Source organism: Nyctereutes procyonoides, unplaced genomic scaffold (genome assembly GCF_905146905.1).
Source record: "Nyctereutes procyonoides isolate TBG_1078 unplaced genomic scaffold, NYPRO_anot_genome, whole genome shotgun sequence".
NCBI lineage: Eukaryota > Metazoa > Chordata > Mammalia > Carnivora > Canidae > Nyctereutes > Nyctereutes procyonoides.
The window spans coordinates 41,768,765-41,788,928 of record NW_026575139.1 but is presented as its reverse complement, the minus strand read 5'-3'; the positions used below and the strand labels follow the sequence as shown (position 1 = coordinate 41,788,928).

The 20,164-nt window shown below is 35.9% G+C and overlaps 1 protein-coding gene across 2 annotated transcripts in view; it reads right to left on the bottom strand.

The window, feature by feature from the left end:
• Positions 1-20,164, bottom strand: part of WDHD1 (WD repeat and HMG-box DNA binding protein 1) — a 60,113-nt gene that overhangs the window by 27,678 nt on the left and 12,271 nt on the right. For both annotated transcript variants that reach the window (XM_055303694.1, XM_055303693.1), the window contains exons 4-12: positions 17,862-18,013; positions 16,272-16,383; positions 16,063-16,113; positions 14,659-14,754; positions 10,084-10,176; positions 9,193-9,299; positions 8,722-8,863; positions 5,096-5,300; positions 1,635-1,822 (exon numbers count right to left, since the gene is read on the bottom strand). In XM_055303694.1, coding sequence (XP_055159669.1) covers positions 1,635-1,822; positions 5,096-5,300; positions 8,722-8,863; positions 9,193-9,299; positions 10,084-10,176; positions 14,659-14,754; positions 16,063-16,113; positions 16,272-16,383; positions 17,862-18,013 — 1,146 coding nt within the window. The remainder of the gene's footprint in view (positions 1-1,634; positions 1,823-5,095; positions 5,301-8,721; positions 8,864-9,192; positions 9,300-10,083; positions 10,177-14,658; positions 14,755-16,062; positions 16,114-16,271; positions 16,384-17,861; positions 18,014-20,164) is intronic.

Below are 20,164 nucleotides of genomic sequence, written 5' to 3'. Positions count from 1 at the left end.
TTACTTAGAAATATAGATATAAGTGACAACATATTTCCTGTTTCAACTAACTGGTTCATATTGTAGGAATAAATTCATACATTTTAAAGGAACATAAATCAATACCATTTAGAAAAACTTACCTTACACCCATGTATACTATAGGCTCACACTAGGCCCTACTGTTTCCTTTCCTCAACCACAATAACTATAAATAAATAGTTGACAATAAAAACTTAAGACCTATTACTTGATGATTATGAATAGCAATAAAAAGTTTTATTAAAATAAAACATCACTTTTAATATTTACATACAAATTTATGCATGTCTATGACTTTCAAAAAGGACAAGAAGCGGGCAGCCCGGGTGGCTCAGCGGTTTAGCACCACCGCCTTCAGCCCAGGGTGTGATCCTAGAGACCCGGATCAAGTCCCACGTCGGGCTCCCTGCATGGAGCCTACTTCTCCCTCTGCCTGTGTCTGTGCCTCTCTCTCTCTCTGTGTCTCATGAATAAATAAATAAAATCTTTTTTTTTTAATAAATAAAATCTTAAAAAAAAAAAAAGGACAAGAAGCAGGGTCCTCAATGGAAAATCTCAACCAACAAATAAAAATATTAAACTTTTTAGTTATCAAACCAAAAAAGCTAATATATTCATTCACTCATTCAGGAAATATATATATATTTTTAAAGATTTTAATTCTTTACTTGAGAGAGACAGAGAGCATGAGCAGAGAGGAGGGGCAAAGGGAGAAGGAGAAGCTGACTCCCCGCTGAGCAGGGAACCTGATGTGGAACTCAAACCCAGGACCTGGGATCATAACCTGAGCTGAAGGCATATGCTTAACTGACTGAGCTACCCAGGTACCCCAGGATATATATTCTTAATGCCTACTGTACCATACGTTCTGAGTGCTATCAGTAAAAAAAACAGAAACATCTCTTATCCTTCTGAAGTTTATAGTCCAGTGGGGTGAGGTAGAAAAAGAGAGGCAGATAGTTTGTTTTCTTTTTTTTTTTTTTTTAAGATTTTATTTATTTATTCCTGAGAGACACACAGAGAGAGAGAGAGAGGCAGAGACACAGGCAGAGGGAGAAGCAGGCTCCGTGCAGGGAGCCTGACATGGGACTCGATCCCAGGTCTCCAGGATCAGGCCCTGGGCTGACGGCGGCGCTAAACAGCCGAGCTACCCAGGCTGCCCAGATAGTTTGTTTTCCATAATACTTGTCACCTACTACTAAATTATACTAGGAGCTGCCTTCTAAAAAACACTTTCTAACAGAATAGTGTTTTGGAATCAGTATAAACCTCTATATAAAAATATGAGAAATAAAGTTTGGAAGTACAGTCAAGAGATATTGCAAGCTATACAGCACATTAACTTACTATGTTCATTATATGTCACTTTGCAAAGCAGAATTTTATTTAAGATGATTTTCAATAATAAGGTTGAAAATAAGATTAAAACTGTGAGTTAACCATAAAATAAATCAACCATAAAATCATAATGAACCAAAGTGCTACAGGACAGTTAATCAAGGCTTTTAAAAATACTTTTTACCAAACAAAATTAACTATAGTGAGATACAATACTTACAAGTTAAAAAATTAGATAAAACTATTTTAAAGTTAAGTGTAGATCCAAGGCTTACCATGAATCTATGAGTGAGATGCATGGGTGTAGAACCTGACTGGAATGGCTTTTGCCGGGGAGTTGGCATTGGCCCATCATAAGATGGCCTTTGGGATGTTACCAGTGGTAGATTATGAATGCTGTCTGTCTGCTCATCTTCCTCCTCCTCTCTGAGAAGACTAGAACCAGTTTTTAACATTGTAACATCTAGAAAACAAAGAATTATAATTAGAGAATCATAAATACCAATGACCTGGAAAAAGGAAAGCATTAGGAAATCTAAATAACCTTTTCCGTTCATACTTAATAGTACTGCTATGCTACTGGCCTCTTCCACTATATCAACATTTACCGTGATGGTGTGAAAACAATGGAGGGTAAAAAAAAAAACTGTTGGTGTTGTGATATGAATCAAGGCAGTGACACCAAATCTGTATTTGTAGTCAACGCATTGTCAACCACCACTCAATTGCAATAAAATATTAATTCTGTTAAATCTTGATCTTGGCATAGATTTCTCAAAAAATGTTCTCTGTGCTAAAATGGAATTGTGGGCAGCCTGGGTGGCTCAGCGGTTTAGTGCCACCTTCAGTCCAGGTCGTGATCCTGGAGACCTGGGATTGAGTTCCATGTCGGGCTTCCTGCATGGAGTCTGTATCTCCCTCTGCCTGTGTCTCTGCCTCTTTCTCTCTGCCTCTCATAAATAAATAAATAAAATCTTCTAAAAAATAAATAAATAAAAAATAAAATGGGAATTGTGCATAAAGTTTGATGCCTGTCTCAAAAAAAAAAAAAAGCATTTGTGCAACTGAGTTATAAACTCAACTAGCTGCTTTTTTCAGAGAACATCGTTTTTACGTGAAAGAATGCCAGATAAACTATGGCTATACAGGGGCACCTGGGTGGCTCTGTGGTTGAGCGTCTGCCTTCTTCGGCTCAGGTCATGATCCTGGGGTCCTGGAATTGAGTCCCACATCAGGCTCCTCGCAGGGAGCTTCTCCCTCTGTTTGTGTCTCTCATGAATAAATAAATAAAATCTTAAAAAAAAAAAACAAAACTGGCTATGCAGACTTTGGTATTTGGTAAACATTTTTTTAGCTAAATGAAGTAAGCTGATCATTTAAGAAAAATAACTGACAGATTCTGTTGTCAATGATAAAATTTGAGTTTTCAAGCAAAAAGCAGAATATTAGAAAGCTTGTATCTGCCACCACGAGCTTTACTACTTCCCAATATTTAAAAACTTCTGCTGAGATTAGCAATAATACTAACAAATATAATCCTGGATAACGTGTCAATGTTAAAAGACCTGTGGACCTGTAGTGAAGCAGTATTTTCCAAGTTACCAATGTATATATTTCAAAATCAAACATGGTAAATTAAAAGATCCATTCAAGTCAGACCAATAGATTTTAATATAACACAGCTGGAATGTTCACTGGAGTTTCTGGATTCTACACTGCAAATAAGTTGAGTTTTTGTTACAGTAGCAAAGAATATCCACAATATTCTGCCTTTTCAAACTACATGTTTGTGTGAATCTGAATATTCTACACATACATCAGGTAAAAACAACATATGGTAGTAGACTGAATTCTGAGGTATGAGAGAATCCAAGTTATTTTCTATGTCAGACATTAAAGAAATTTTCAAAGGGTAAAATACTGTCACATTTCTTACGAAATTTTTCATTTGAAATGTTATGTTTAGGGATCCCTGGGTGGTGCAGCGGTTTGGCGCCTGCCTTTGGCCCAGGGTGCGATCCTGGAGACCCGGGATCGAATCCCACGTCAGGCTCCCGGTGCATGGAGCCTGCTTCTCCCTCTGCCTGTGTCTCTGCCTCTCTCTCTCTCTCTCTCTCTCTCTCTCTGTGACTATCATAAATAAATAAAAATATTTAAAAAAAAAAAGAAATGTTATGTTTACACAAATGAGTTTATTAATGTTATTTTAAAGTAATTATTTTTAAAATTTCTCAGTTTTTAATTTCTTACATTTTAAATAACAGAAGATATAACTCCATAATTTCCTTTGGGGTCCTCAAAAGTTTTTTTTTTTTTTTAAGATTTTATTTATTTATTCATGAATAATGAATGCCTGGGCAGAGGGAGAAGCAGGCTCCACGCAGGGAGCCCGATGTGGGACTCAAACCTGAGTCTCCAGGCGCCAAACCACTAAGCCACCCAGGGATCCCCTCCTCAAAAGTTTTTAAGAATATAATGAGCTCCTGAGATAAAACATTTGAGGACTTCTGTCCTATAAAACCCTATATGGTTTAAATACACCACAATTTAACCACCATAAAATGATATTTGGCATTTTACTTGATAATGTTCAAATGTGCTATTTTAACATACAACTTGTTACAAATAGACACTTTATTTAAAGGGTTTTTTTTATTGTAATATATTTTTTTTAAGATTCTTTATTTATTTATTCATGAGAGAGTCAGAGACACAGGCAGAGGGAGAAGCAGGCTCCTCAAGGAGAACCCAATGTGGGACTCGAACTGGGAACTTTGGGACCACGCCCTGAGCCGAAGGCAGCTGCTCAACCATTGAGCCCACCCAGGTGTCTGGTAATCTCTATTTCTTTAACAGATACTATACTATTCAGGTTACTTACTTCTTCTTGAGTTAGCTTGGTAGCTTGTATCTTTCAAAGAATTTATCAATTTTATCGAAGTTGTTATATTTATGGGTACAAAGCTATTCCTAACATTCTCTTTTATTCTTTTGTTATTAATAGCAATTCTATCTTACAGAACTATAAGTTGCATATAGAATTTTAAATTTTCTAGTAGCATATTTTGAATAGTAAAAAAAAAAAACATAAAACCCCACACCTAATTATTTTCAATATTATTCTATATTAAAATAGTGTAATTTCAACATGTATTCAAGGTAAAAAAAGGACTAAAATATTTTACATTCTTTTCATACTGCCTTTAAAATCTGGTTGCATTTTACACTTACACCACATCTCATTTTGAACTAGCCACATTTCAGGAGCTTACTAGCAATAGGTGGTTAGTGGCTAACATTGGATAGTATAGGCCTATAGGATCCATGGTGATGACACCACTTTCATTACTTATACTAGTCATTCATGCCTTCTCTTTCTTTCTGATCACTCAGGATAGAGATTTAACAATTTTACTGATCTTTTCAAAGAACTAGCTTTTGGTTTTATTGACTTTCTTTACAGTATTTTGGTTGTCAATATCATTGAATTCTGTTATTTCCTTCCTTCTGCTAGTTTGAAGTTTAATTTCCTCTTTTTGTAATTTGCTAAAGCAGAAGCTTAGATCATTGATTCAAAACCTTTTTTACCTTAAGTATTTAATACCATACATTTCCCTCTATGCATACTGTGTCAGCCACATTCTACAAATTTAATAATGACTTCAAATAATAGTTTTTATTAAAAATTGAAAAGATTAACAGGATGGATCATCACATCCACAAAGTCAATACATACCAACTGAGTTTTCATCATCTTCTATGATGTGACTTCGCTGTCTAGGACGACCTGAGGCCAGCATGAAGTCATCATCCTCATCATTTAAAATCCTTTTTGAAAAAGAGGGGGTCTCAACTGCATTGTCATTTAGAAAATCACCAGCATTACTTGTATCATCTCCATCGAAAAGATCATTGTAATCCTTTTCCACTCTGTTAGATACCTTGAACAAAGTAACACAGATTACAAAGTATTAGTGATCTATTTAGATAAACTCAATTACTTAAAAGGCCATTCTATAATATGTATCTGTACATTCTAACAAGTAAGCAAATGCTGATTAGAATAATTAATAAATATACTTACGAGGATTGTATTTATATTTATGTGAGACCTACTCCTTACTTTAAATGTCCCTATGTATTTATAGTCTATGGATAGGATAGGAGTATAAGACAGATGTGTATAGAAATAACTGTATATATCCAAATACAAGGCAAGATTTTACTCCTCAAGTCATTCACCAGAGAAGTCACCTAAAGTCCCTATAAAATATATTATAAGATATTCTCTCATTTATTTTTAAATTTTATTTTGCTTCGATAGGATATGTTTGCTTTCAGTGATCTCAATCAAAGTTAGTTTTTGTGGAGGTTATTTTTATGCTTATAAAAGTAAATGGACAGAACCAATAGACAAAGCAAGCAAGGAAATTCAAAATTAATCCTTGATTCCTAGGAATATGAACATACCATTGTAGATCCCAGATATGACTATAAACAGTTTCTGAGACACTTTATTTATTTGTTGGGTAATCTCCACACTCAACATGGGACTCAAACTCACAATCCTGAGGTCAAGAGTTGCATGCTCTACTGACTCAGCCAGCCAGTGAGATCACTTTAAAAAGTGAATAGTAAGCAGATACATTGTAGAGTTCATAAGTAACTCCTACAGGATAAATAAAAACTGCATAAATGTTAAGCCAATGGAAACTTACAGTTTGGTATAAAATTCTAATGAGAGCACCATTAAACAGATTCAAAAGGGACTTTATCACAAATCTTTTAGATGGAAGTACACAAAATTATGTTCTAGAAAAGTAATGTTTAATAAAATGAGATTGAGGGTAGCCCGTGTCAGCAGTTTAGTGCCGCCTTCAGTCCAGGGCATGATTCCAGAGCTCTGGGATCAAGTCCCACATCAGGTTCCCTGCATGGAGCCTGCTTCTCCCTCTGCCTGTGTCTCTGCTTCTCTCTCTGTGTCTCTCATGAATAAATAAATAAATAAATAAAAATCTTTAAAAAAAAAAAAAAACAAAAAAACAAAATTTGGGGGGATATTCTTATTAAAAAATGAGGATTTTTGCCTTATACTAATGAGGGCTATAAAGTGTTAGAGGTATTGTGACAGAAATACGTACTGTGAAGAATAAAAGCAAAAAGAAAAGAGTGGGCAATTTTGGATATAAGGCTTAAGGTTTTAGAAGAGGTAACCTTTGAACTAAAACTTTCATAATTTGCTGTTTTTATCAATGTTATACATACATATAAATTGGTCAGTTACAAGTTATTATAAGAAACAGTCCTCTGCACAGCCTCCAACTAACTTTTCTGCTCTTTTAGATGTTACTTTTGAGATCTTCCTCCATATCTCGTTATCTTTTAAAATCTTCCCCCTCGAGATTAAAAAATATCCTAGTGCTTTGTTTTTTATTTTTCAGTTTTAATCATTATCTATTAAATAGATATTAACTTCCCTATATTAAGATGAGGACTGGGCAGCCCAGGTGGCTCAGCGGTTTAGCACCGCTTTCAGCCCAAGGCATGATCCTGGAGACCGGGGATCGAGTCCCACATCGGGCTCCCTGCGTGGAGCCTGCTTCTCCCTCTGCCTGTGTCTCTCATGAATAAGTAAATAAAATCTTAAAAAAAAAAAAAAAAGATGAGGATTTGGTGCAATTTTCAACCACCTCTACTCTCCTGTATGTATGTACACTACTCTCCTACCTCAATCCTCCCAATATAGATATTTTCTCATTTTGGTTGGATCAAAATACAGGATTTAGATTATTATAATCATATAAATGCTATTCATGTTTGAATAAAAATAATAACAGTTTATTATTACCACTTATAAAGCGACCATTCTAATTCTAGAGACCATTCTGATTCTATACGTGATTCATTTAATCCTCACAATAAAACCCTAGGTGGTAGACATTGTTCCTATTATTGTTTTATAAATGTGGTATATTATGATCACTTTTCCTTCCTTTTATAACTCTTTTTCCTAGAGATAAGAATCTTCTCTCTAATTAAGTCTTTTTTCTTGGACAGATTCCTCAAAGATGATTCTTCTAGTCTCTTGCCTAAGAAGCTTAAGTAAGCACTGGCTGACAATGCTCTAGGAGCCAAGTATGAAAAATAAGCTGGGAATTTTAACATCCAAGTATACATACTTCCATTTAATCCTTTTCAGTAAAGTATTTCTCTTCCACCCAATGCTGCTCAACTGTACCTCATGTACCAACCAAATACTTTCTTTGATTTACCTTTTCTAGAGGACAAATCTCCAGCATTCTGCCAAAATACACATGGCCATTAGGGAAGGCAGTTACCTCGCTGGGCACACTGATTTTGAGCCTGGAGATGTCTATTTGTGTATTAAACCAAGGGGCTAAAAACAGAAGGGTGAAAAGTACCTCCTTGGAGGTACCTAGTACTACCAAATTCTGAATCATTGGGGGATTCGGTCAGGCAAGCTGAACTGCATCTCCGCTCTCCCCCAACTGCAATCTTAGGACTCAATTTTTCGACTTTTTGAGAAGCTAGACTTAGTTTCCAATCATGCTTCTATTTTCCAGGGTTTCCAGGTATCAGCACCTGAATAGACATAAATGAGTATGTGAAGTGTGTGATCTTTAACTGGAACTCTAAACCAAGATTTAAAATATGTATAGGTGTATTTGCCAGGCAAGAATAATAATGAACAAAACCAAGGAGTTGTATAAAACAAAGTGGCCTGTTTAAAGCAGTTCAGTAAGGCCAGATAGCTAACCATTAAGAGATATAAAGGTAGGGATGCCTGGATGGCTCAGTGGTTGGGTGTCTGGCTTTGGCTCAGGGCATGATCCCAGGATCCAGGATCAAGTCCCACATCGGGCTCCCTGCGTGGAGCCTGCTTCTCCCTCTGCCTATGTCTCTGCCTCTCTCTCTGTTGTGTGTCTCCCGTGAATAAAGAAATAAATCTTAAAAAAAAAGATATAAAGGTAGCTCTCAGAGTTAAAGCTAATTCATAGCAGAAAGGTGTATATGCTAAACTAAGTTATAGTTATTAACTCTAATTTTTATTTATATTTATTTAAATTTAAATCTCTAGAATGCCAGGACACTAAAATAGTATGGTATTCTTTATAAAACTAAGGAATATTAATAGGTATTATATGGAGGGGAAAAGTTTCTCAGTAAAAGATATTTGGGAAACATTAAACAAGTTTAAACAGTTTTCTTTATGATAGATCATTACTGAGCACCTAATATGAATTAGAATTTTCCAAGAAAGTAATGTATTTTGTGATATCTTCCAAATCCATATGCCCACAAGACTCTGAAGAAACTATTCTATCATCTATTACTTATTACCTTACTGCTTGATGTCTTTCCACTGGGTTCACAAACATTCTCCAGGAGCCCTAGATTTCCTTCTGCATCAGTATAAGCTATTCGACTGCAAGTAGGATGCCATGCCAGGCCACAAATTGCATAACCTTTCTCATGTTTCACCCTAAAAATTAAAAAGTGAGTTCTTAAAACACTACCAATACAAACTATACATTTCTTTAGGCAAATTTTAGTTAGAAAAAGTTAAATGACTTCTGACAAACTAATAACTATGTTTGTATTCTGACAATCTAATAACTGCAAAACTTTGAAATGTTCCATAATAAAACAAAAATCTAACAGAAATAAGCAAAAAAAGACAAAAGAGGGGTGCCTGGCTGGCTCAGTCAGAACACCCAACTCTTGATCTCAGGGTCATTGTTGAGTTTGAGCCCCACACTGGGTATAGAGATTACTTGGGGAAAAAAAAAAAAAAGATAAGTTGAATCATACCTTTCCATGCAATCTTTGGTTTCCACATTCCAAACTATAATTAAACCATTAATACTCCCTGCAGCTAAATATTGCCCACAGGGAGACCAGGTTACTATATTCAGAGCCTATAAGGAAAAACAATTAATAACAATCTGCACAATTTGAAACTAAACACTTATTTTATTATCAAATTCATATTCTGTGTAACTTCTGATTAAATCGATTCATAAATGGCAAGATAGTTTGCTTATTTTTTAACTTTCTTTTTCAATAATATTCAACTGTCAGCAGGAGCTATTACTTTGTTTACCATGAGAAAATTATACTGGCACAATTTTAAAAGCAAAATCTAAAAACTGTTATCCTGAAAGAGAGATCATACAAGGTACCCTCTCAGCTGTCACTATCAAGATGAAGAAAACCACAGTAAGTGAAGTGAACCATATTAAGCCATTGCTGACCTACTGGGCCTCTTGTCTCCATAAGGGCCAAATGGGAATGCAGAAGAGAAGAGAGAGAGAGTATTTAATATAGAGCAACAACCTCTCCTGCTCTAAAATTCCAGAGTCTATGATCACAAGTATCAATGAAACTCACTTAACTATATAGGCTATTTACTGATAATGTGAAAATAACACGCTCCAATACTATGTTAGGGTTAAATTTGACTTCTTATAAATTAACAGATTTCCTTATGAAATTTCACAAGGAGAGAATTCAAATAGGACCCAGCAAAGACCTATCTACTGTACAGTTACTGGATAAAGAAAGGCTGAGCAGCAAAAGATGAACACATGCACAACAATCTGGAATTGTTCTCCATTTCCAACACTTAACTACAACTGTATTTAGACAATGTACTATGAAATATTCCTGTGGGCTAATTAAAGTTTCATTTACAAAACCTACCTGAGAGATGAAATTATCTGAAAGATCATACTGATTATTCCAAGTTTCTCTTCTATATAGCTTAACAGATTTTTCCACAGGAACTGCCAGTAACTATTAGGAAAGATGAATGATTTAAACATAAGTTTACATTAGAGAGGAAAAAAAGCAAAAAATTTCATCCAAATAAGACTATGAAACATAAAAGCAAAATTAATTGGTAACTAACAAAACTAAGAAATTACTTAAAATTTTGATGAGCAAAGAATGAGTGATCACTCTATTGCTTGCACCAAAAACCAGAGCACTTGTTACATATTTTTGATACTACTTCTCAGGTATTTAAGCCCTTTGGATCTAAACATTCATCTCATTTGCCAAAAGAAAAGAAATAGATCCAGAATGCTGTAAATACCTTAAGAAACAGAAACTTATCTTCTTACACATTCTTCCAAAGAAATAGATTAATAGAAAAGATAAACAGTATATTCTTTCCACGTTTATCCAAAAAAGAATTGTATTATTTATGAACAGGAAAACTTTAATTATATTGATTTTAAAAATTAGATTTAATATTTCACGAGTAAAGAAAAAATGCATACTAAATTCCCCAACTTTCACTTTAATGCAGAATGTAAATGTAAGAGTTCACATGATACAAAGGGCATATATTAAAAGAAAGTCTCCCTCCAGCCTCGGTGTCCATCGAAAGATGAATGGATAAAGAAGATGTGGTACATGTATACAATGGAATATTACTCATTACTCAGCCATTAGAAATGACAAATACCCACCAGTTGTTTCGACATGGATGGAAGTGGAGGGTATTATGCTGAGTGAAATAAGTCAATCGGAGAAGGACAAACATTATATGGTCTCATTCATTTGGGGAATATAAAAAATAATGAAAGGGAATAAAGGGGAAAGGAGAAAAAAATGAGTGGGAAATATCAGAAAGGGAGACAGAACATGAAAGACTCCCAACTCTGGGAAACGAACTAGGGGTGGTGGAAGGGGTGGTGGAAGGGGAGGTGGGCAGGGGGTGGGGGTGACTGGGTGACGGGCACGGAGGTGGGCACTTGATGGGATGAGAACTGGGTGTTAATCTATATGTTGGCAAATTGAACACCAATAAAAAATAAATTTATAATAATAAAAACAATGTTAAAATAGAAAAAATAAAATAAACTACAGATGGTATAAGTACAAAAAAAAAATAAAAAGAAAGAAAGTCTCCCTCTCATCCCTTAAAATCCTATTTCTAGTTCCCAAAGGTACACATAAGCAGACTACACAAGAATGCATAGGTACATATATATATATATACAAGTACACACACAATAAGCAGTAGCATTCCTTTTTTTTTTTTTTAAGATTTATTTATTCATGAGACAGAGAGAGAGTGGCAGAGACACAGGGAGAGAGAGAAGAAGGTTCCTCACAGGGAACCTGATGTGGGACTTGATCCTGGACCTGGGATCACGCCGAGCCAAAGGCAGATGCTCAACTGCTGAGCCACCCAGGCATCTCAAGCAGTAGCATGCCTACTGCTCTATAGCTTGATTTTTTTCCCCACAATATTATCAGAAAACTATTCCCAATAAGGACATACAGATCTACCTCATTTCAACAGTTGCAGAATACCCTACTTCCAGGAATACCAGGATTTATTTAACCAGTTCTCTATTAATAAACATTTAGGATGTTCTTATTCTTTTACTACTATAAACAGTGATACAACATTTTCCTTATATATACCCTATAGTGCATTTGTACAAATATGCTTATAGGATTTATGCCTAGAACTAGTACTGTTCATTATGATAAAAACTGCCACACCCTATTCCACATAGTATATACAACTTGATATTTGGCCATAGGACAAATGAAAAACAGGCTGTCACAATAGTTTCTATTTGTATTTCTTTTGGTATGAAAGGCTGCATATACTTTCATGATAAAAGTCATTTGTATTATCTTTTCTGTTTATGTCCTTGGCCATCTTTATATGAGGATCTTATTGACTTGTTTTAAGTTTTTTTTGAAAGATTTTATTTTTCAGTAATCTCTATACCAACGTGGGGTTCAAACTCATGACCCCAAGATCAAGAGTCACACAACACTTCTCCAAATGAGGCAGCCAGGCATAGATCTTAATGATCTTAATGACTTGTAAGAACATTTTTATAAAAGACTATTTATTTATTTATTTGAGAGAAAGAATGTGAGAAAGAGCACTAGTGGAGGGAAAAGCAGAGTGACAAACCTATTCACCACTAAGCAGGGAGCCCAATGCAGGGATTGATCCCAGGACCCCAATTATCATGACCTGAGCCAAAGTCAGGCACTTAACCAACTGAGTCACGCAGTTGCCCTGAGTGATAAGAACTTTCTGAATATTAAGAAAATCAGCTTTGTCATATTGTTTCAAACATTTTTTTCCCAGTTTGTCATTTGTTCTTTGACTCTGAAATATCTGCCATACAAAAATGTTTAATTTTTATACTGACAAGTTTATTAATCTCTTCTGAAAAATTTCACATATACAGAAGAGTTGAAAGAATTATATAGCAAATACCTACAGAGATTCATCATGTGGTAGGAAGACTTTAAGATGGTTCTCAAAGATTCTTAGCTCCTGGTATTCATGCTCTCTGCCAATATAATTACTCAATCCTCTTTTCTCTACTTTTTCAATATACTTAATATACTAAATCTATTTCTATTTAATAGATAGCTATCTATCTGTGAGTCAATAGCACACTTCAATTCTCATAGCATCATAATCTGTATATCAGACTAGGTTAGACTCCATCACTTTTATTTTCCAAGATATGTTTTCCACATGGATTTTATAACAACTCCATGGTTTCCTTCAAATAGCTGACATTTTACATTTGAATGTTCTCAAAACTATTGGTTAATTTAGGAAAGAATGGATATTGAAACTTCCTTACAAAGAATGAACTATATACATGTTTTTTAAGATTTTATTTGAGAGAGAGGGAAGAGAGCGAGAGAGAGAACAAATAGGGAGGAGGCATAGAGAAGTGGGAGAGGCTGACTCCTTGCTGAGCAGAGAGACCAACATGGGGCTGGATCCCAAGACCCCAGGATTATGACCCAAATAGAGCCATCCAGGTGCCCCTGGAACATATTTTTCTATTTAAGTCTTCTTTTACTCTTCTTGATAGTATGTTAAAGTTTTCTTTATATATAACTCTTTCACATTTTTGGTAAATTTACCGTTGTTACATCATCTTTTTTGATTTCATAGTAAATGCATCATTTTTCCCCCACCTTATTTTCTAAATGACTATTATCTATATATAGGATTGTTACTGGCTTTGTATATTAGTCTTTTTCCAAATACTGAATTTTCTTACTAATATTTTTCCCTTTATTGATTTATGATCTCCTTATATTCGAGCATTTCATTTATAAATAATGAGCATCTCCTTCCTCTTTTCAAGCTGTTCCTATCTTTCTATTATCTATTAGCTACTACCTGCAAATTTGTTAAAAGCTACTAGTAACTACTAGTAAGAGTAGACATAACAAGACTGTTTCCAGAGTTGTTTCATTAAATATAAAAGTAGGGATCCCTGGGTGGCGCAGCGGTTTGGCGCCTGCCTTTGGCCCAGGGCGCGATCCTGGAGACCCGGGATCAAATCCCACGTCGGGCTCCCGGTGCATGGAGCCTGCTTCTCCCTCTGCCTAGGTCTCTGCCTCTCTCTCTCTCTCTCTCTCTCTCTATCATAAATAAAAAATAAAATAAAATAAAATAAAAATAAATATTTACATACATAAATATAAAAGTAAAGCAGAATATAAAATTAACTCATTCAAAATGTACTCTTCAGAAAGAACCTTTACAAAGTTAAAATGTTTCCTTTTTTTTATTTTTTTTTGTTTTGTTTTATTTATTTATGATAGGCACACAGTGAGAGAGAGAGAGGCAGAGACACAGGCAGAGGGAGAAGCAGGCTCCATACACCGGGAGCCCGACGTGGGATTCGATCCCGGGTCTCCAGGATCGCGCCCTGGGCCAAAGGCAGGCGCCAAACCGCTGCGCCACCCAGGGATCCCTGTTTCCTTTTTTTTAAATTTTTTTTTTAATTTAGTTATGATAGTCACAGAGAGAGAGAGAGAGAGTGAGAGAGAGAGAGAGGCAGAGACCTAGGCAGAGGGAGAAGCAGGCTCCATGCACCGGGAGCCCGACGTGGGATTCGATCCCGGGTCTCCAGGATCGCGCCCTGGGCCAAAGGCAGGCGCCAAACCGCTGCGCCACCCAGGGATCCCTCCTTTTCTAAGCCTAGTGTGGAGCTCAACACAGGGCTTGAACCCATACCACCAGAGATCAAGACCTGAGCCCAGACCAAGAGCCTGATACTTTAACCAACTGATCCACCCAGGCACCCCCAAAGTTAAAATGATTCTGAAAGCATTTCAATATTAATTAGTTAGCTTAGGGCACTAAAATTTACAACCTAAATGAAACAGTTGCAATTAAAAAAACTAATCTACTACTCTCACATTCAAAGTTGCTAAGAATTAGAAGAGATATTTGAAAGTTTGAAAAACAAGAGCACTTACCTTCCCACTTTTTGGCTGCCAAGCAAGTCTGCAGATCGATTTTGCATTTACCACATCATTGCATTTTTGTAGCAGTGGCCAACTAATAGCACATGTCTGATATTTAAAAAAAAGAAAGTTTATTTCCCTTTATGAAACTTCTCCCAAAGAGATATGCAGAATGGAATATATTTAATAGGTGTTTTCTTCAAACCAATATATAGCTAAGAAAAAAAGCAACTTAATTCATTTCCATCTAATTACAGTATCTGATTGATCTAAATTTTTAAAAATAATTCAGATATAAAAAGCACAAATTTTAAAGAAATAAGTGTATTTCCTATGTAGAATAAGCAAATAAAGTCACTGAATAAACGTATACACACACATTAAAAAACAACAATACATTAAAATCTTAGAGCATCTACAAAAATAAAGTTAAGAGATCTTCTATAAAATGTTAAGGTATCGGGATCCCTGGGTGGCGCAGCGGTTTGGCGCCTGCCTTTGGCTCAGGGCGCGATCCTGGAGACCTGGGATCGAATCCCACATCGGGCTCCCGGTGCATGGAGCCTGCTTCTCCCTCTGCCTGTGTCTCTGCCTCTCTCTCTCTCTCTGTGACTATCATAAATAAATAAAAAAAATTAAAAAAAAAATGTTAAGGTATCAAAGTCAACCCTTGTAAACAGTTCAAACATGAAGGGAAGAAACTGTAGCTATTGAGGCATACCTGTGGGGCGGACTTTTCTCATCAGTCATATATCTCTAGAATGCCTCAGGAAGAATTAATTGTTCCCTCTGCCAACCTCCCTTAAAGGAGGTTCTTCATACCTCCTTTAAAATTTTTATCAGGTTGGTTAGAATAAGTCATTTATGTGACTCTCCAAATAAAGTATGACCAATGTCTTATTTTTGTATCCCTAACATCGAGGTCCCAACACATAGTAGTTCATGGTAGAGTAAATATATACTACTGACTGATTTTTCTCTACTGATTTACAAAACCTGAAAGTGAAATATACATTATTCCCCTTGTGACTGGGTAAAATGCAATTAATCTTCAACATATTTTTGCATTAGATTATTATGGGATTTGATCACAAAACCAGTATTCAATGCTACTCAAACTATAAAGAAAAAGAATTATTAATTTGGCTCAATGCTATGGAACACCCCAATTATGACAGAAATGAGGATCAAGTTTTTTTTTATTTTTTTTAAAGATTTTATTTATTCATGAGAGACACATACATTGAGAGGCAGAGACACAGGCATTGGGAGAAGCAGGCTCCATGCAAGGAGCCCAATGTGGGACTCAAACCCCCGAATCCAGGAATCACACCCTGAGCCAAAGGTAAGCACTCAATCGCTGAGCCACCCAGGAGTCTCGAGCATAAAGTTTTAAATTAAAAATGGTAAGTTTACCTGATCTGAAATTTGCCACACTTTGACAGATCCATCACAGCTAGCTGAAGCCTGCAGGAATAAAACAATAAATTTCTCTACAGTTAGAATCATACTATGTGGAAACTGGCTCAAGAGATACCAAATAGCCTTTTTATCAACTGTGTGAAATTTTCTGCTAATTCTCTTATAATTTTAAACATATTAAAAAAAAAAAAAGGGGGGTTTACCAGAAAGATGTCCTTAGGATCAAAGGAAAGACTTAAAACAGGAGCATCATGTCCTCGAAATGTCTTCTGTTGGCCGTAATCCATCATATCCACAACTTTGACCAGAAAATCGCTATGAACAATAAGAGTAATGTATAACAGACAATAAATGCCCATACAAAAGCCTCTCCTAAAATCTATGACCCAAATATTTCAAAATCACAAGAGTAATTCATAATTTCTTTATAGCAACTTGTAAAATTTGGCATCCAAATTTAAGGACCTACCTTTTAATCTTGCTCTGTAAAGATACTAAAAACACAACTCAGGGTTTCCCATTAAAATACAAAACTTCCGGGATGCCTGGGTGGTTCAGCGGTTGGGCGTCTGCCTTTTGGGCGTCTGCCTTTGGCTCAGGGCGTGATCCCTGAGTCCCGAGATTGAGACCCACGTTGGGCTTCCTGCATGGAGCCTGCTTCTCCCTTTGCCTGTGTCTCTGCCTCTCTTTCTCTCTCTGTGTCTCTCATGAATAAATAAATAAAATCTTAAAAAAAAATACAAACACTTCTAAGATGGCTTCATATCTTAAGTTTCTATCATTTATTAATTAATTAATGTCTCAACCATTTTTAAGTCAGATGTTTTATTTTTTTTTTAAAGATTTTACTTATTTATTTGATAGAGAAAGCATGAGAAAACACAAGCTGGGGGAGCAGCATAGGGAGAGGGAGAAGCAGGCTCTCTGCGGAGCAGGGAACCTGATGCAGGGCCCAATCCCAAGACGTCGGGATCATAACCTGAGCCAAAGGCAGATGCTTAACCAACTGAGCCACCCAGACACACAGGACAACCACTTTTAAAGGTATTATGTCAGGGGTGTCTGGGTGGCTCAGCTGGTTAAGCAGCCAGCTCTTGACTTCAGCTCAGATCATGGGATTGAGTCCCGCATTGGGCTCCATGCTCAGCGGGTAGTCTGCTTAAGATTTTCTTTCTCTCTCCCTCTCCCCCTGCTCATGCACACTCTCTAAAATAAACCTAAAAAAACAATAAGGTACTATGCCTTTTACTCCACCACAGCAATTCACTAGTTTCTTTCCTTTTCTCCTATGACAAATAAGCATCAAGAGCAACACCAAAAATCCTGGTGTTACAGTCCAGGTTCTAACCAAAATGATTTTTTAAATTTCATATCAAACTATCATATTTCTTTAATCCTTTCCAGTATTTACTGAACAGGCTATCTGCAAAGCAATAGATCTCAATTCACAAAAAAGCACAAGGTTGCCCTCAAAAGCCTTTACTGAAGACTTGAATATAAAAACCAAGTGGGGCACCTGGGTGGCTCATTTGGTTAAGCATCTGACTCTTAATTTCAGTTTAGGTCATGATCTTGGGATCATGAGATAGAGCCCTGCATCAGGCTCTGCACTGGGCATGCAGCCTACTGAAGGTTTCCTCTCTCCTTCTTTCTCTGCCCCTCCCCTCCACCACAAAAAAGTAAGTAACAAAAAAAGGGAGGAGGGAACAGTCTTGAAAATGTTACCCTGAAACCGATGAATGACGCCATTCTGTTCTAATATTACTTTATTTTCTGGTATCAAAGGGCCTTACCTAGATCCAGCAGCGATTTTTGCACCATTCCCATTAAAGACCACATGGTTTGCATTTGTGGTGAAGCGAGTCAATATACCATCTGGAACTCCTTCAGGAAATGTGTGGACTTGAACAGTATTATTAGATACTGCAGTGACCAATTTCCCATGCTAAAAGAAACATTGGCCAAAAAAAAAAAAAAAAAAAAAGTCCAATCAATTGAGAGTCTCTCCACACTTAACAATCTTATTAAAAAAACAAAAAAATCTTACAAATGTAGTTAATGTCAAAAGAAAAATCACCACTCAATGTACAAGTTTCCTAAAGTGTCTATTAGCAAGAAAAATTTATTTACTATCTTTATAGAATTCTGCCTTCACCAGCCAAATTTTTAGACTCTGGATTTTCATTTACTTATGACAAGAAAATTATTTAAGTAGTATTTTTATGCATCCCAAAGTATCACAAAGAGACTCAAGAGAGCTTTTCAGAGAAAAAACATAGCTAGTCTCAGTGAGGGAACAGCACATCAGAAGGCAGGGCTGCACTATAGTATAGCCCTGTGTTTCCACAATAAAATCATTAGATGCCTTGTGGAGTAGGTAAAATCTAAATGCAGAATCCAAGGCTTCTTTTTAAAAACACTAAACAGGAAGATGGCAGAACAGAAGGATCCCAAAAAGGGTACACTTTTAATGATGAACACTGGAGAACTGCCAAATTATTATATTGTACACCTGAAATGAATGTAACACTGTATGTTATACTGGAATTAAAAATACAGAGAATCTTTTTAAAAAATAATAAAATAAAAACACTAAACAAACAAAGTTTTAGGATCTGAAAATGATCAGCAGATACCATTGCTTTGCATAGATTTTGGCCAAGAATCATAAAAGGTCAAGTATCTATCCTAGAACCTTAATTTTATTACCTCTCTAGGAGGGACTAAGTCCTGAAAGACTAAATCATAGTCTACCAGTGCCATACACGCCTTGATAAATCATATGGTCGATTTATTAATTCAGATTAAATGATACCTGCCAAAAAACCAAATTACTCAAGTTTGTTAATGAATATATAAATATCCTATAGCAATCAGTATCAGTCATATTGTACATAACACACCCTCCCTGCTTACCTACAGCACCTGTTCCCACTCCAGTGGAAAAAGAACTTAGTAATACAGTGACATGTTACTACTATACAGAAAAATTTGGGAAGATGTATACATCAGTTCAAGTAACAGTATAGATGATTCAGATTTGAACTATAACATATACCTTCAATTACTGGAAAATTGTTTATGCCTATACTGTAATTACTGTAGGCAATTAAACAATTCACAATACACTAAATCTATCATGTAAGCTAAACTAACAATAATTTAAATGTGAAAACAAGAATCAAGGAAAAACTATAGCCAACCCAAGACAACACTGATGATGCTACATGTTCTATGGCAAAACAGGAGAAACACCAACTATTGTGTGCATGTACAGGAATTTTGCAACCTGACTGTACTTTACTTGGCAGACAAATCTCCCAGTAGAATCTAAGCATCTTCATTTAGATCTAGTAAAGAATTTTGGTAATTCTTTAATAACACATTAATTGGTCCTCTATTCATGTGAAAATATTAAAGTATGTACCTGTACTTACCCAGAAGACCTGAATAAAGAACTTACTTTGAAGTTAATTTCCAACTAAATCACTATCGGTCCTTGTCAATTAGGAAAATTAAAAAAAGAAAACACCCAAAGGATCAGGGATTTGGTCAGATCACTCTTCTCCCTGGTGCACTGAGAGGAATGGATCCCAGCACAGGCTGTCCTGAGCTCCAGGCCACTGTGTTCCTTACCAACTGTGTCATTTGCCCTTCCTCAGAGCTTTGACTTTCCCAAGAATAAAACAGAGGTAATTCCAAGTACTTGCCCATATCTTTGTTAAAAGACCTTGACAATGTAAAATACCACGCAAATGTTAACTATTACTACCAGTTGATTCATCTCATTTTCACTATTTTGGAGAGTGATTTTTCTCTACTTTGTTCTCAAACAAAACATCTAACCGTACTTCCATATACCACTGACTCCAAGAACAGAAAGTATATTTATAAGCAATTATGTTTAAATGAAATCTGTTGTAAAATTCTCAGCTTAACATGGCTATTTGATAATCTCATTTCAATGAAGTATCAAATTATTAGAATTTACTCAGGGTAAATAGTCAGAAATGAACCTGGTAGATTCTAAGTTTAACACACAGTATCAATTTACTCTTTTTTGAGAGAGAGAGTACAAGTAAAGGGAGAGTGGGGG